Source organism: Manis javanica, chromosome 7, assembly GCF_040802235.1.
Source record: "Manis javanica isolate MJ-LG chromosome 7, MJ_LKY, whole genome shotgun sequence".
Lineage (NCBI taxonomy): Eukaryota > Metazoa > Chordata > Mammalia > Pholidota > Manidae > Manis > Manis javanica.
This window is the reverse complement of record NC_133162.1, coordinates 133,879,651-133,896,436: the sequence shown is the minus strand read 5'-3', so window position 1 is coordinate 133,896,436 and position 16,786 is coordinate 133,879,651. Positions and strand designations below refer to the sequence as shown.

General features: G+C 42.9%; 1 protein-coding gene across 3 annotated transcripts in view; it reads right to left on the bottom strand.

The window, feature by feature from the left end:
* Positions 1-8,960: 8,960 nt before the first annotated feature.
* The window catches only part of NOSTRIN (nitric oxide synthase trafficking), a 53,184-nt gene continuing 45,358 nt past the window's right edge, over positions 8,961-16,786 (bottom strand). For all 3 annotated transcript variants that reach the window (XM_036995955.2, XM_036995952.2, XM_073241606.1), the window contains 5 exons: positions 16,665-16,753; positions 13,738-13,863; positions 12,701-12,815; positions 11,497-11,586; positions 8,961-9,172 (listed from right to left, as the gene is read on the bottom strand). In XM_036995955.2, the coding sequence (XP_036851850.1) occupies positions 9,036-9,172; positions 11,497-11,586; positions 12,701-12,815; positions 13,738-13,863; positions 16,665-16,753 (557 nt within the window). In that variant the 3' untranslated portion in view covers positions 8,961-9,035. The remainder of the gene's footprint in view (positions 9,173-11,496; positions 11,587-12,700; positions 12,816-13,737; positions 13,864-16,664; positions 16,754-16,786) is intronic.

Genomic DNA, 16,786 nt, shown 5'->3' with positions numbered 1-16,786 from the left:
GAAATATCATCCCATGGGGAGTTACATAGGAATTTAACCTTCAACATTGAATCTGGGGCGACACAATTCAGTTCATAGTGAAATGTGCCCTTTTACCACATTTAAGTGTACAATTCAGTGGTATTAATTACATTCACAATGTTGTTCTGCCATCACCACCAATTCAAAATATTTCCATTGCCAAAAGAAACTCTGTACCCATTGAACAATAACTCCCTATTGCTTGCCTACTCAGCCCCAGGTAACCTCTAATCTACTTTTTGTCTCTATGAACTTACAAATTTTAGATATTTCATGTGAGGGGAATCTCTCTGTTGGGGCTAATCGGAGCTTCTCAAAGAGCAACGTCCCCAAACAGCCAGCCAGGCAATGGTCCTATCCATCACCCGGCATCCTTCCTGCCTGTTAGTTGGAACACTCACCAGCCCGCGCCCAAGTTGAAGGGGAAAGGACAGAACCCCTGCCACCCTTGGGAGGGAAGCTGGAGGCACATGCTGAGAATTTGTGAGATTGGCACTTTGCTGCAGTCCCCTTTCCAAGGCTTTCGTTAAATTCTGAATCCCCCCCACAACCATGGTGAGCTGTGTGCCCCCAGCACCCCAGCTTTTGGCTCTGACCTGAAAAGAGGGCTCCAGTTAACCCCGAGCCAGGGAGGGTCCATATTTTCAAGGCTCAAACCTGAGCTGCATCGCGGAGCCGCTGATGACAAGCTGGAGACTCCAGCCAACTTGTAGACTTGTTCTTGGGGTCTCAAAACCAATACAAACCAATGAGAGAAAACCCTTTGAGCTCATTGTCACTAAAATAGTTTTAGTCATTCAAACAAAATGAGACCTTTAAAGAGATAAAAGTATACAGGCAGAAGAGGTTGGAATTCTTTTTCTTCTTTATTCTTTCAATGGCCAACCATTGAGGGCAGAACACGGTGATCCTGTGTGGGTCACACGCAGCGCTCCCCTCACCCCGTCATCCTCCTGCGCCTGCTGGGCCTCAGCCTTCCCTCCTGCAGGATGGGGAAGTTGACGTCCAGCTGGGCCAGACAGGTGGCCTCAGAGCAGCCAAGGCCTGTGCCAGCACCTCTCACCAGAGAGGAATGACCGGCCTCCAGGTGGGGCCAGGCCCAGATGGTGTGAGCCACTCTGCTGGGTCCTGTACAAACTCTGTGAGCATAATAAAAGGCTATTCCATGCCAGTAAATTTTGTGATAATTTGTTATGCAGCCCTAGTAACTGGAATAGTGAAAAAAAAATAACATGTTTCTGTTCATTGATTAAAATGAGTTGTCCGACTCAATGGCAAAGCATTGTGTGTATTATGCAGTGACAGTTGTTACATAGGATAAACTTAATATCATCGATGTTGCCTCTGGGCCTCTAAGGCTTAGAACATTTACTGTGAGGCTCCATAGAAGGTTTGCTGACTTCTGGAGGGAGATTTTGGTCTCTGTCTCAAGGACTGACAATCTAAGTTGAGACAACAAGACAAATGCCCGTGAAACTGCAAACAGCCCAAGCTTTTTTCTCTCTATTCTTAAATGTAAAATAGTCTTCAGAAGTATGGACAAGCTGAGGAATCCTGACCATCCCCCTTTGGGCAAAGGCAGTCTCTTTTCCAGAGGTCACCAAGAGTCAGGCAGTCGCATGGCTGTATCCTCGTGTGCTGGACGCTGCTCTAGATGGTGGGCTAGTAGTGCACACAACGCACATAACTTCCATGAAGTTGGGTAACGCCCTGGTCTCCGGACAGCCGGCTCCTAACTCTTTGTCACTTACGTGTATTACTGGATGTTGGAATGGTGCGATTCAGTTTGGTCCTTTTCCTGTGGTATTTCTGTGCACTGTTTCTTTGATTAATAGTAACTGTCATTTGTCAAAATCCATGTGATTTCACTTATATGTGGAATCAAAAAACAAAAAAATACATCAACAAAATCATAAACACGGAGAACAGAATGATGGTTGCCACAGTGGAGCTGGGAGGCGGGACGGAGAGATAGTTGAGGAGATAAAGAGAGACAGACTTTCAATTATAAAATAAATAAGTCACAGGGATGAAAAGGACAGCACAGAGAATATAGTCAATTATAGTGTACAACCTCAGAGGGTTTGTGTTTGCTGAGGTCCTTTTACTTTACTCTCTCCCTAATTGCATATCCCAGCTATGCTGGGTTAACAGTTGACTTGTTAAATGATTAATTGTTAGGTTTATCTTGTTTGTAATCATTCGTGGACATCCATTCTGACATAAGCTTATGCAAGGAGAAATATCGTTACTCATATTAACAGTATTGCTTCTATTCTTTAGGAGATTAGTCCAGTGCTAGAATAAGAGTTAGTTTTATTTTGGAAGTAAGATGAATATACCATTGAGCTGGAACTCTTAATTGGAGGCTGCTCTTGGCCAACCAGGTCTTGTTTATAATCTCTAAGGAAGGCTTTGCCCTGGGTCTCAAAAGCTGTACCTTACCTATATATGATCCCAAACATATAGACAATGATACAACATATAATTTAAGTTTACATTCAAATTACTGGGGTTTTTTAGATAGATTTAAAGTTGAACTAAAATTTTCCTCTCAACAGCCAACTATCCCCAGGCTACTTAGGCTTTTCATGTCTGCCTAGTGATCTTCTGTTTTGCCTCATAAATGAGTTCATTTTATCAACTGTTCTTTTGGGGATATTTAACTTAAGTTCTCTTTCTTAAAAGTTCTAGTTAATTCATTATGCAAAAGGTGACAGGAGTAAACTATTCTATTAGTTCTTTCAGTATTTCTTTCACCAGCCCCTTAGGGTATTCTATAGTGCCTATAAAAACTTCTATCTCCTACACTTTAAAGTTTGAGTAAATATTTTGTTTGTGTTACTTGAGCTTGGCTGTTTCGGGGGCTAGTGTTAGTTCAAAAAGGTCACTTAATATGAAATTTCCTAGGTATAAACTAGGTGCTTTCTTTAAGCTGCCCTTTGGCCTGTCCAAGCACTTCCCAGTAGGCTTATCTCGTTAAGGGCTTGTCCCCTCTTCCATGTTTAGTACCTGCTCACAGGTTACACAGGAGTCTCTGTATTTGAGGAGGTTGACAGTGGTGTGTGCATGCTTCACGGCCTAATTCAGTGAAGGCTCTATTCTTAAACTACTAAATCCTCTTTTAGTTTTTGATTTCGTAAAGACTTTGCGTAAGTTTGATGTTCTTGAACAGACAATGTATCCCATTTCTTTCCATCCCATAAGCTACCCCCAACCTGACATTTTTATGTGATGTGTTTTGTGCTTTTTATAGTTACTTACTTGCTGTAGCTTACTTACTGTAGTAGCGTTCTTATTTTTTATTTCTAACATTTTCTGATTTCTGTTAAGATTTCTTCTCTGACCATGGGTTATTTAGAAGGGTGTGTGTGTGTGTATGCACAAGTGTGCTTGTATGTATGCAGGCACACATATGTAATGTTATCCTAATGTACAGGGTTTTTTCAGTTCTTTTCCTTAATGATTTCTGACTTCTACTGTGGTCAGAAAATTTCTAGAAACTTGCTTTGTGGCACGGTATAGGATCTGTTTTTATCGGCGTGTATTTTCAAGTGGTTGGGTACAGTGCCTTCTTTCTCCTCCGCCCACCCCTTCTTCACCCCACCTGCCCCACTTGCCTACCTACTGCTTGGATTTCCCCCGACTTCCTTGATACTGATTGATATCCCTCCTCAATGTTCTCACGCCCTCGTTGGCAGGCCCTTATTGCACAGCATTCATCTCAGTACTGGGTCTGTTTCCTGGTCTGTTTCTCTTACAAAAGAGACCAAAGGCTCATTGAGGAAAAGTCTCATTGTCTTTAAAGATCTAGTATTTATTGACAGGTCTATAGTGCCCCAACCACTTTGTACAATAACTTCTATTTATCCTTCAAAATCCAATTCAAAGGCCCTAATCCTGATAAGGGGGTGGGTTATTATGCTCCCACAGAAACAAATATAAAACCAGACAAATGATTAAAACAACCATTTCAGAGTACGCAGCAACCCTTTCAAATGCAAGCACCACCTTGAGGAAGTGTTTACTCATGAAAACCTGCTATCGTATCAGATGAGAAGTAAATTCATAGCCAGCGAGCACATGGAAAGATGCTCAGCATTCTTAGTCACTAGACAAATACAAATTAGAACCACAGTGGAATTAAAACACACCCACTAGAATGGCTAAATTTAAAAGACTGGTAATATCAAGTACAGACAAGCAGAGGCCAAATCTGGGACTCTCATACCCTGCTGGTGGAAATGCAAAATGATATGGCTGCTTTGGAAAACAATTTGTAGGGTTTTTTAAAAAGTTAAATATAAACTTCACAATTCAAAGTCTATGTACCTCCCCAGGAGAAGTGAAAACATGTCCTCCCCAAATTTGATCATGAATGTTTGTAACAACATTGCTCACTATGACCAACAAAAGAGAGTAGTCCCCCCCCCCACCATATCTACAGGGGATACATTCCAAGACCCCCAAGTGGGTGCCTGAAATAGCAGACAGGACCCAATCATGTTTTGCCAGAATACCTGTGATAAAGTTTAATTTATAAATCAGGCATAGTAGGAGATTAACAATAATAAATACAACAATTATAACAATATATTCTAGTAAAAGTTATGTGAATGTGGTCTCTCTCTCTCTCTCTCTCTCTCTCTCTCTCTCTCAAATTATTGTACTCACCCTTCTTCTTGTGATGATGTGAGATGGTAAAATGCCTACATTTTAAGAGGTGAGATGAAGTGGAGTGAATGATGTAGGCACTGTGAGGTAGGTCAGGCTACTACTGACCTTCTGACAATCCGCCAGAAGGAGATCATCTTTGGGACTGCAGTTTCCCCTTAGGTAAACGAAACTGGAAAGCAAACCCCAGCTAAGGGGACTAGTGTGGAAACAACGCAAATGTTCGTCAGCTGATGTAGGACTACATATACACCATGAAATTACGATAAAAAGGAAAGAACTCTTGACACATACAAAAATGTGGATGAAACTCAAAAACATCACAGTCAGTGAAAGAAACAATTATAAAAAGGTGACTGTGTGATTCCATCCATTCAACATCCTAGAAAGACAGAAGTACACTTTAGAATGCACAGGAGCAGCGGCCTGGGGGCCGGGGTGGGGGCAGGGATTGACTGCAGAGAGAAAACCTGGGGGCGCTGAGGGTGTTGCGGTTACTTCCCCTGTTGGAAAGACGAGGCTCAGGGAAGCAAATGGATAGTGGCATTGGCAGCATTAAGGGTAAATCAGAAATGGAGAAGAGAGTTCAGATTCTGGATAAACACAGGCACTTTCTTCTTCTTCCCTAAATTGTAAAATGTGTCTTCACATGTCCAGTTGCAGGCTGAGAGGCTGGACTGGAGATGGAAGACCCAGCTGAGCAGGCCTAGTCAGGGGGCCCTGGAGCAGAGGCGCAGACGAGGGAGAGGCCAGGAGGGTGGGGGGCCACGGGGCAGAGCAGGGATACAAGGAACCGACTGAGCAGGCACGGCTGCTCGCTTCTCACTCTCTGGCATCACACCCTGCCCTACACTGTGCTTTATTTTGCTGATGAGATTATCCAGTAAGTGGCTGAGAAAGAGGAAGATGATTCTTTTCCGAGAGTGTCATCTAGGCCCAACTATGCCTTCTTCCTGGGGCCAAGGAAGAGCATGAGAATGAAAAGGCAAGGGGCCCCTATATGAGCGGCCCCACAGTGAAGACACACTTCCCAGCAGTGTCCCCAACGCCAGCATCTTGAAAACCTGATCAGATCAGAAGGAGGGGATAGTCCTTCTTTAGAGCCGACTCCTGGCGTGCATAGCGTTTCTCCACTTTCCCATCAGTGTCTCCTTCCTGATGCATTCGCTGTAGTTGTGACAATATTCTCAGGATTCATCCACCTAAGCTGGTGGTTCTCAAGCTTCAATGCACATTCGGATCATCTGGATGGAGAGCTTTTTGAATCACAGTCGTCTGGGTCCCTGAGTGAGTGTAAAGTGGCGGCTGATAATTTTCATTTCCAACAAAGTCCAAGGTTATGTCAGTGTGGCTGGCCTTGGAGAAGGGCTGCCAGAGTGGGGGAAACTCAATTTACCAGCCAGCGGGAGCTAAGATCCCACACATTTGCCCCATCACATACTGGCCGGGCGGCCCCAGTCCCTGTGTTGCCCCCGTCTCTATCGTTCTTAGTCCTGCGTTTCAGAACTAAGGTCTTTCTCCAGCCTGCTCAGCTTGCTGCCCCTCCTCAGTCAGCTTCTCTTATCCCACAGTTCCTTTGAGAAAGGCTTTTGCTCTAATTCTGTGCCAGCCTATTCCTTCCCGTTTCTGTGGACCTCCTAGGTCAGCCTCCACTGGGCAGATGTTCCTAGCTGCAGGCGCTCGCCCATTCACTTGGTTTCCCTGATCTGAGCACCCAGTCTCCTGGCCCGGTGGCTGCTCCGCGGGAGGCTGGGGACCCCGGCCCTCCGCTCTGGGCCACAGCCCCCTGGAGTCCCTGACACTCTAGCCAGCTGGCTGAATTCCCTCTGCCAAAGCTTCCTGGCCTCCCCTGCAGTGTCCCCACAGCCAGGTCCAAGTCCAAGTCCCACTTTCTATGTCCCTCATTCCCACCCCATCTCCCCCAGGCCATACCTTCTTCCGGTGTAACAGGAAGGATAACGGGACATGTTAGTTTGATTCTGATGTACTTGCGTGCTGAGTCAGGCTGATTACTCCTCAAGGCCGTCAAGGCTTTGGGGGGAGGGCTCTTCTCTTGGAGGGGGAGTAAAGTGAAACTATGTTCATATCACTAGTCAGTTTAAGCCTTTTAATACCATATAATAAACTTTATGTTGCCCCCAACTGAATATGATGTTACTTTTTCATGGATCAGAAGGCACTTTAAAATGATTAAGGTGCTTTTGTCATTATGAATGTTAATTGGTATGGGTAATTGAAAACACAAAGAATAAAATATATTTTTCTGTTTGATTGTATGATGGATATATCAGCTTTTACTCTACCAAAAAGGAGGTAAAGTAGAATAATAAACTTCTGATCTTTTCAGTGAAAATCTGGCTCAGACCTCTATTGCCTATATATTAGGTTGTTAATGTTGCTAGAAACTTTCTGACATACAAAATTGCTTAGTGGAATAAAATTATGAAAGCACAATTAAGCATTTTAAAGTACTAATATTAAAAATAACTTTATTCTGTAGGAAGACTTGGGCGCATCATTACTCTTCACAATATGCACCTCATATTTAACTAAATCTAAGAGGTACCATCTCCATCCGACCAACTAAAAAATTCTTGCCCTGCTAAAACGTTATACGGTAAGTTTGTTATGCCCAACTATATTGGTGTTTTATTTAAAGACTGTAGTATTTCTTTGAATTTTAAAAACTGAATATCACAGATGTAAAAATAATTTTTAGCAGCATTCTAAAACTGGAAAACCATTTTTGTTTTTAACAAAGTAAAACTGATTTATGAATAAAAAGGGGTGTCTTTCTTTGAAAATTACTTCCAAAGAGTTTCAGGGCCTAACCACCATTATCATCACTTTCTCTATACAAATGACCCAGTGCTGGCTGCCGTCAATTGCTACACAATTTTTTTATACACCTAGGCTTAATGGAAAGAAGTAAGATGAAAAGGAAATATAAATTCAAAATCTCTGTTCCTGGCCTAATGGCCTATTATTCAGCCAACTTTCTACATGCAGAAAGCCTTCATTAATATACCATTAAGGATGACATTAAAACTTCTGATTTGTTCCTTTAAGTTACAACTTAAAGGCTTTAAGTTACATCTCACATAACAAATTTTACTCGAGCTGCTTCACGTCTGATATCTGTATTTATAAATCTCTCTGTGTTTTATCTGCTGTAGGGATATAATGGTGTGGAGCACAGAGAAATATGTGTATCTTGGTTTGAAAAATCCCTTTTGGAAATTACAAAATCTGACAAATTAAAAAAAAAGAGGTAGGGGACACAACATGAGGGTAATAGAATGATTTTAATTACTCCTTTAATGCCAGACTTGCTATTCGACACAAAAGTAAACATGCCCAGTTGTTTCTGTAAACATTATGAACTTCATACGAAGAAGCATGTGAAAGAAGCCACTGTACCAGTTCTCATCATTCTGAAATGATACCCCTAGAGAAGAGTTTGGCACCACCAGTCTCTCATTCTAGACCTTTTAACTTTATAGGATGTTTGAGGGAATGGCATACATCTTCATCTTTCTAAATATTCTATTTTGACAACAAATATCGGGTTCTAGAACTTTTTACCCAAATTAAAGACACATTAGCATTTAAAGTTCTTTTCACCAGGAAGCTGTTTAGGGTGTTTCTTTTGTATGGCCTTGCTGGGAAGTGCAGAATTCCTTGTTTTTGAGTTGCTATATGAAGATTCCAAATAGGCAAGGAGGTGCGAGGTTTCAGCCACTTCCCCCTTTCTAACCCTTTTCTGTCCACTGTGTTCTCGCTCTCAGATCCCTAACCATCTCTGACTCACTCCGAGAGCAGCTCCGGCTCAGGGCAGAGGGCATATAAGGGGCCACTGACTCAGAGGTCACTGGCTCAGAATGGATCTCCACTCTACCCTCTACCTAGTATTTGGACTTTGCCTCCCACCCCCTCTTTCGATCATGTGGATCTTGGCCTTGGCTTCTGCCAGCCAAGTCCAGACCAAAAGGACATCTGGGCCTTAATTTCTGTTGTGCTACCAGAGAGTGATGTGACTTCAGGGAGGCGGTGAGCCTGACCGCACTCAGTCTGTTTCTCTCTCTCGCTTCCACATCAGGGTCTGTACTGGGTCACCTCTAGTTTCTCTCAGGAGTCACCTAGGAGCTGCAGGATCTTTTTCCTCTCTCCCTTCACTCTCCATCTTCTAACTCCGTTCCAAGCAAATAACCAAGAGTGCAAAGTGCTGTCTCCATAACCCACTTAGAAAGATAAACTTGCAAAGATAACAGCATGTATCTTTATTGCAGTGCACTGTACATTTCGCTGAGTGTGGAAGGCGCTGTGCTCAGAATCTTGTTTTAGGCCTGTGTGGCTGTGTTCCCAGCCTTTGCAGGGAGCTCCTCCACATAAGCGGCTGGAAAATGGCCCTTCTTTCCCTTTAAAGAGCCAAACCACCATCCTTCTTCTTTTTTCTGGTGTATAGTCACAATGTCACCTATGAAAATGCACATTTAGTTAGACAAATGGGTCTCCGTCATGTGAGCATGTGTCTGAGCCCACTAGTGGGACAGTCTTAAGAAGATTTTGCCTCCAAGTAGTTAATCGGTAGCATCATTTCTGCATGTGCTTCAGATGAAGCAAAATTTATTGAGCACCTCTGTATGAAGCAGGCATAATGCAGAGAATATTAAAAAGAGTAATAGGGGCAGCCATGCGGTGACTCGGAATACTTTCATGAGAAACGGAACCGCTTGGATCATCTGTCTTTCTCGTGCCGTCTGGCTCACCTTGGAGAGAGCTGCCGGGTCACCACCAGACGCTTGGTGTCTGTGCTCTAGGAGTTTCTCATGTTGGTGGCCAGGACAGTTTGGTATGTTGATGACTGTAAGTATGTCTCAACTATCAGAAATTTTTAAAAATCAAGACCGCTTCTCTCCATTATATGTACCAGCTTCATAGTCCAAAGTTCCAAACTCCCAGCTTTGCACAGAAAAAGAACCCCCCTTTCAACAATTTAGATAACTTTAATAAACTGTCAATTTGAAGGCAATACTGTTTTAAAACAATGATTCAAATAAACATAATTCCTAAGAAATACATAGCTTTTCTCTAATTCTGTTTTTTTTTAAATACCGTTTTGCTAGTAATAACTCTGAAGCTTAACCTGCCCCAACCCTCTGGCTAAGTGCTTCTCTGATGAGAGAATGTGCCCTCTTTCTGTCTGCTTCCTGCACATCAAAACAGAAATACCCTCTTCTGTCAGGATAGAAGAGCTACTTTATCCTGAGCATCATTTGTGAGGTAGTTTTTTTTTCAGTATTTCTTTCATTCTTTTCACTGGTGATTTTCTTTCTAAGGCAAACGAAACTGTTAAACCTTCTTCTATTCTCCATTTATAAAATCACCCTTTATTCTTGCAGATTATTCTCAGGCTATGTTTTCTCTGTAAGGAATTCTCTCGGGTCAGGAGAGTGACACAACCTATGAACAGGAATTCAAACACATAATTTAACATCTATTGCCAGCTTTCCTGAACCTCCCATGTCTTCTTTCTTAGGCTATAAAGGATAAGTAGGATTTGCAACCGCCAGAGAGCTGAAGGCAGACAAGACCATCAAGTGACTGTGTGATTATGTTACTCAGACTCGGGACACTTTGAGTTCTAGGTGGCATCTGACAAGTGTGATTTTTATTCATATAAAAGTGGGGATACAGCATTTCATTTATTCAGTTACTGCTGTAGGTACCTAAGGATGACATGATGGGTAACAAAGTGACTTCTGTGACACTTAAAACTTTTAAATAAAGGCAACTTTGATTTGAGATAAATGGAGGAGAGGGTCTGCTGTGTATTTCCTTTTTTCTTGTCTTTACTTTCGTCTGAGTCAGAAGGAAGAGTGGCCGCCTGGAGAACACTGAGCGGCCAACTGACAAGAAGCACCCGTCAAGCAGTAGCAAATACAGGGTGTCCCTACTGTTGGTGGCAAAACCCACCTGACTTTCCGCAGGCTCTGGGCACCACGCCCTCCTCATGGGTACTCAGTTTTCTCCTACAGCTCAGCTCCCACATGCTAACCTTTTCACTTCCAGATCACTGCCTTAGCTTTCACATCCAAATGTGGCTGCTAACTGGATACACAACAAAAGTTGAGGCCGGTGATTTTTTCTTATTTAACCATGTTGAGGTCTACGTAATCCATTACATAATATTTTTCTATGTTAAACATAAATCTGTGGCCTAAAGAAGGGGGTCTGATTTCTTAAACTGGTTATAAAACATTTTCCTGAGAGATAAGTGGGAGAAACATTAAGCTGACAGTCCCTTGACCTGGATTCTAGAACTTTGTTTACGTAAGCCCAGAGAGGAACTCATTTCACATCCTTGCATGTTAAGTTTTCTGAAAAAGAGAATGGAGGGGCTGCCCCTGGTGTAGCACTGTGATTAAAAGCATAACTCTGAGTTTCTGAGTTCAAATCCTGAGCCACCACCTCCTGTGACTTCAGCTATTTAACTATTCTAATAATGATTGTCTCTTCAGCCATAAAATGGAAATAAATAACATTACCTACTTCAGAGGGTTTTTATGAATATTAAACTGAATAGTGTGTTTACAACGTCTGACACACAGTAAACCCTGAATAAAGGTGAGCTTTATTGCTGATGTGCGTTACCTTTATCTTCTAAGAAGGGTGATTATAAATCTGAACTGATTCAACATGGTAGAAACTTTTAAGGTTGCTCTACTAAAACAGGAGTTTTATTCAAGCCAAGGGTCTCAACATCAGAAACCGATTAAACTATTTGAGAATGATTCTTACCTTTTTCCAAGTTCAATTCGTCATCCTGCCTGGCTTGAAAAGAATATAAGGCCTTACAAAGACCGTGGCTGAGCTGGGACACACCAGAGGCTGAAAGTTGAATAAAGAGTAGTTACTAATGCTCTGTCAGTAGGCAAGATGAATTCGCTGGGAAGCTCTTTAGTTATTTAGAAATATGGTGCGGAGCTGAAATGTATTGAAGTCTCCTCAAAAGGAAAGTTTATAATTTTACAAAATGCTCATTTTTTGATTTAGTAACCATTTATGACATATATTATGTCTATTTATGACATGTGTATGATCTGTGTAGATTACATAATGGAAAACTGTATCATAATATAGAAAACAATAAGTCTGGAGAAAAAGTTACCATAGTAATAATGGTAATAATAATACTAGAGATGACAATTTATGAAGATTTGTTTCCCACATGAACTTGATCAACATCGGGTAGTTGCATGCATATTTTGGAAAATACAGACAAGTTTTGCTGTCCAGGTACAGGCAGGGGACCCTTGGGGCAGGTGCTTCCTACCATCACCCCGAGGTGCGCATGGGACTGGTTCCCAAAAATGCAATGGTGAGCCTTCAATGTACCACAGGGATCACAATGTCCTGAGTGTTCCTGGAACTCACTTTGCCGATTTCTCCTTGAGAAACTAGAATGTCATGGCTATGGCAACCATAGCTGAACAACAAGAGACAATGGCACGTGTGTGTGTGTGTGTTGAAAGGCAAAAGGCAGTGGGGGTGTGGACAGACAAACGAATAAAGTCAGGTAGCTGAATAAAGAGGGTGGCCAGGCCCTGCGATCACCATGCTGCTCCCAGGGTGGAGGCCAGGGTTTCCAGGGAAGTCAGGAGGCTGTAGAGACGGAGCTCCACAGCGCCTCACAGTGGCTTAGGGGTAAGGTCATGGGCAGCAAGTTGCAGGCTGTGTGAAAGACAAGGATGCCAATCATCTGAGGTACCTTTCCATATCACAAAAAATTTTCCCAACCCTCTACTTTTCTTGACTCTTCTTGGGTTACATTTTTGGGTTTCATTTGTACAGAAAGCTACAAATTCTAACAAATTAATCCTAATTCAAATACATATTTATTTGAACTGATATATGTCAATGTGGCTCTCACAATAAAATGCGAATGTAGTAATGTGCTTTATCAATAGGACCCAGCCCAGAATTGTTCTGGCCACGGGAGTACCTGCAGAGGAAGACCTGGGAATTCTCTGCCCACCGGAGGACGCTCTGGTCACCACATTCTCTGATCTCTTCATCAGAAAAGGCCGAGATATTTTCACATAACTGTGTGTCTGCTGCTGTTCAAATAGTCAAATAAAAAAATTATTTTAAACAACACTGTCATCAAAAGTATTTATGCAAAATAGCACTTCTGCAGCTGCCTCCCTCAGGAATTTGTTTTTAATTTGGGGGAAGGATATACATAAATTATTTAATGCATTCCTAAACACTGCTGTAGAGCTTGTTGTGAAGCCTTAACGTTTTCAGAATTAGACAATAACTGTATTTTATAGTCAGTGTCTGCAATTCCGACCTGCACTTCTAGGTGAAATAATACCGTTCACATCATTATGTCTGCAAATTCAACCTTAATTGGCTTTAAGGCAAGTGAATTATCACGACTCTTTGTCTAAAAGCTCCAGACCATTTTGTACATCGAGTCTCCTTGAAAACTCCCGTCATCACAGAATGGTCGCAGCGCCCCCTTCTGACAGGAAAAGGAAAACAGTTTCAAACTACAGCTACGCACGTCCAAGTCCACGTGCTCATCATCGATACTTGGGAGTGTAAAGGAGAATAAATGTGGATGAATTTGAAAAAATGTGCTCACACATTATCTACATCATATCCTATGCTAAATGGACATAATATTACAATTTAGGTGTGTATGAATACTAAAATGTTGATCCAATAAACATTTACTACAATAGCACAATCAAAGGATTAAAGTTAAGGCATGAGGAGAAAAAAGAAGGAATCTAAAGTGTTGTTAGCTCCTCCTATTAACTTGGTCTACAAAGAATATATTCATTTGGGTTTAGCTCTTGTTACTGTGCTCAAAAGAAATAAAAATAAGCTTATCTTAAAATTCTGCAGTTGGGATTTGGGACATACGGCACATAGAATTAATTCAAAACCTTTTTTTGCCCTGATGCGACTTTAAGCCACTTCATCCAGCGAGCCCAGTCAAGGAATTACAACAATCTCTTAAATTTTTACCTTGTCTTTCCACTTGAAGATGGAGTTACTACAGGGATGGCTGGGTTGAGGTCTTTTCTCAAGTTCTGCTAACACTGATGACAGTTTATAGGAGTTTGCTTGCAAAAGGTCTATTTTCAGATTAGTCTGTGGATACAGCATTTGGCCATGTGAGTAAATTTCTAGAAAAGGAGGCACAACTGTGTGGGTCAAGAGATACCAGGATAACTTCCAAAATGGCAGAGGTCTGGAAAAGTACACATTCAACTCATATGCAGATATGCACAGAAAATGCTGCAAGAGAAAAAATGGAGCCTTTAATGAGTCTAGAGGAAAGCCTTAGTTGTTGAGTGTGTCTTATTCTGGACTCTTGTAAACAAGGTAAAGCAGAAACCCTGAGAGATATGTGACTCAGGATTTTGTGGCAGTGAACAGCTTTACTCGATTTTCTGCTGAAGAATGAGAAGGGGAGTGTTGATTGTTGAAGGCGGACTTCCATAGGGCCATGAAGGAAGGCAGTGGGCTGTACGTGCTCAGTGCGGTGAACAGAATTAACTCCCATCATCAGAATCAAACTAAAATGATGTGAGGCAGGGCTTTGTTATTGTTGCTGATGTTATGATTGTTTTTCTTGAAGATGTGAGGTCGTGCATTCCCCAGAAAGTTCACAGCCATGCTTCTGGAAACTGGAAACAATATATTGGAGTATTTGAGTATAAAAAAAAGGAGTGAAGCTAAAGATGTACACCCAGTTCCTGTCCACATTTGACCTTGAACTAGGACCTCTGTAATAACTTCTTTGCCAAGCCCTACCCCAGTCAGGGTAAATTAAATAACAGAATCTAAACCTTGGAAGGGGCCTGTTTATCCAATCTCCTCCTCGCGGTGGTGATCTCTCCCTTTACCACACTGCCAGTGGGGATTCTAATGCTAACATCCCTGCCAGGGGGTCACAGCCATGGGAGAATACCTCCAACCAATGGGGAAGGCTCTAATCCTTGGAACAATCCACCACGTTGTGGGGCAGAGCTACTGAAGGTGAAATCAAGCCCCCTTCCCACCCACACTTGCTACCATTCGGCCTCATCTGCATTTGAGAGTGTCAAGAGCAAGCCTATTCCCTCCTGCCAGAGCTCCTTCCTGTATCTGAAGACAATATCTACATACCCCAAGGTCTGAGACAGTTTCTCACAGAACATGCCTTGCTCTGAATATGGCACTTCAAGAACCAAGAGACAATGAATTAGGGAGCATTTAAATGCACAAACTTTCTTCCTGCAAGAACCCTTCCTGGAGTGATGAGATCTACCAGTATCACGGGTTTTCCTCCACCAGACGCGGAGGTGGGTCACCAAGGCACATGGCTATTTGGCATCCGCTGTTTGAAGGTCTGCACTCACTCCATCACTACATCATAAGCACTGTGGATTCAGGGGTCCATTCCTCTCCCACCTTGCATCCTCCATGGTATGAACTGGGGCCAGTTAGCTGTGGACCCAGATGATCCCAACGCCTGTCTTATGCTGGTGATGACAACCACATTCTAGGCCTGAACAACCAAAGAAATAAACTGATAATGGCATCATGAAATGTTCTGTGTGAGTTTGTTTTGGTAAATATTGTTTGCATGGAATTAGCTACTAAACATTTTGTGCTGTCACAGAAAACATCCTACAGTTTGTCCTACAATTGCATAAAAACTAGCCATGTGTCATTGCAAGCATGTTAGACCTTTGTTCCCCGGGGAACAGAATCCAGGCCTTCCTTCCCACCAGATGTGTCACGTCTGTTTCTGCAGCAGTGTGCCCGCTGGTGGAGGCCTCTGCTAAAATGCAGGTCAACCGTCCTTGGCCGCACCTGAATTTTTTTCACTAAATAAACACTGAAATGGCCTGTTTGGATAGAATTATTAGGCACCTACTTCCACAAGAGAGGCAAGGAAAGGTGGCCCCGTTTCCTCTATCCTTCTAAACATCACTAAAAATTTTTGCTCTTCCTGAATTCGTCTCAGATTAACTTCCTCTCACTCTAATCACAGCAGAAAACCTGTATCGTGCCCACATAAATCACAGCATCTGTTCGTTTTCTTCCTATACAGAAATCGGGGGCCTCTGCTAACTTCCTTTTTAACATGAGTTCCTCTGGAGGGGCCACATTGTCCACCAACCCCACAAAGGTCTGGGGGGCTGCTGGAGTCTGGGCTCTCCCTGCCCTCCCCTGACAGTCCCTCCCCTCCCCTCAAAACAGCCTCGGCCTCTAAGGCCTCTTCCTTGTGTCCGCGGAAGCTTTCACCTCACAACCCAGACCGCCCTCCTCCTGTGGGGCCACGTCTTTCCTTTTCTGTCATTCTCAGGAGACCCTGACGCTCGCCGAGGGGTGGACGGAATGCAGCGTCTTACTGACAATCAGCGTGTTTTCAGTTCTCCCCACCACAGCACCAGCACTTTCTAAATAATACTCCATCCTCACAAAGAACCTTTCAGGTGGGTGTGGATAGCCCCATTTTACAGATGAGAAAGCTAGACAGGGCTAATTACACACCTTCCTGGTCTCTGTAATGTCCCGGGTCCCTGTAAATGGCAGAGCTTGATCCAGATACAGGCCTTTCTGAGAGTAGACTCTGTGTTTTCAGTCACTTTCCTTAACTGGGTTGAAGTACATGTGGTGTCCAGACCCTGAATGAATTACACTAGTTTGAGGAATTCTATTTCAGACATAATCTTCTCCTGGCAGGATACCAAAGCAAACACGTCTACGTAGTTGGATTTTTCCAGATCCCTCAAACTACTTGTCAAGGGGTGAGGGAACCACACAAGTTCTCTGACTCGATTGTTCTAAGTCATGAGAAAGGAAAGGTAAACAGAGGTCAAATGGGCCAGAAAACAAGCACATACCAAAAATAACTCTTTGATCATGAAATCCAGGGACTGTGCTCAGCAAATATTTACCTCGTCCATTAAGGCAGCTGTGATTTTTTGGCTCTCTGCGTCCGGGCAGGAGGCATCGCTGCAGTACGCTTTCAGCATGCGTTCCAGGCCTGCAGAGGAGACCATGCTCAGTGCGCGCGCAC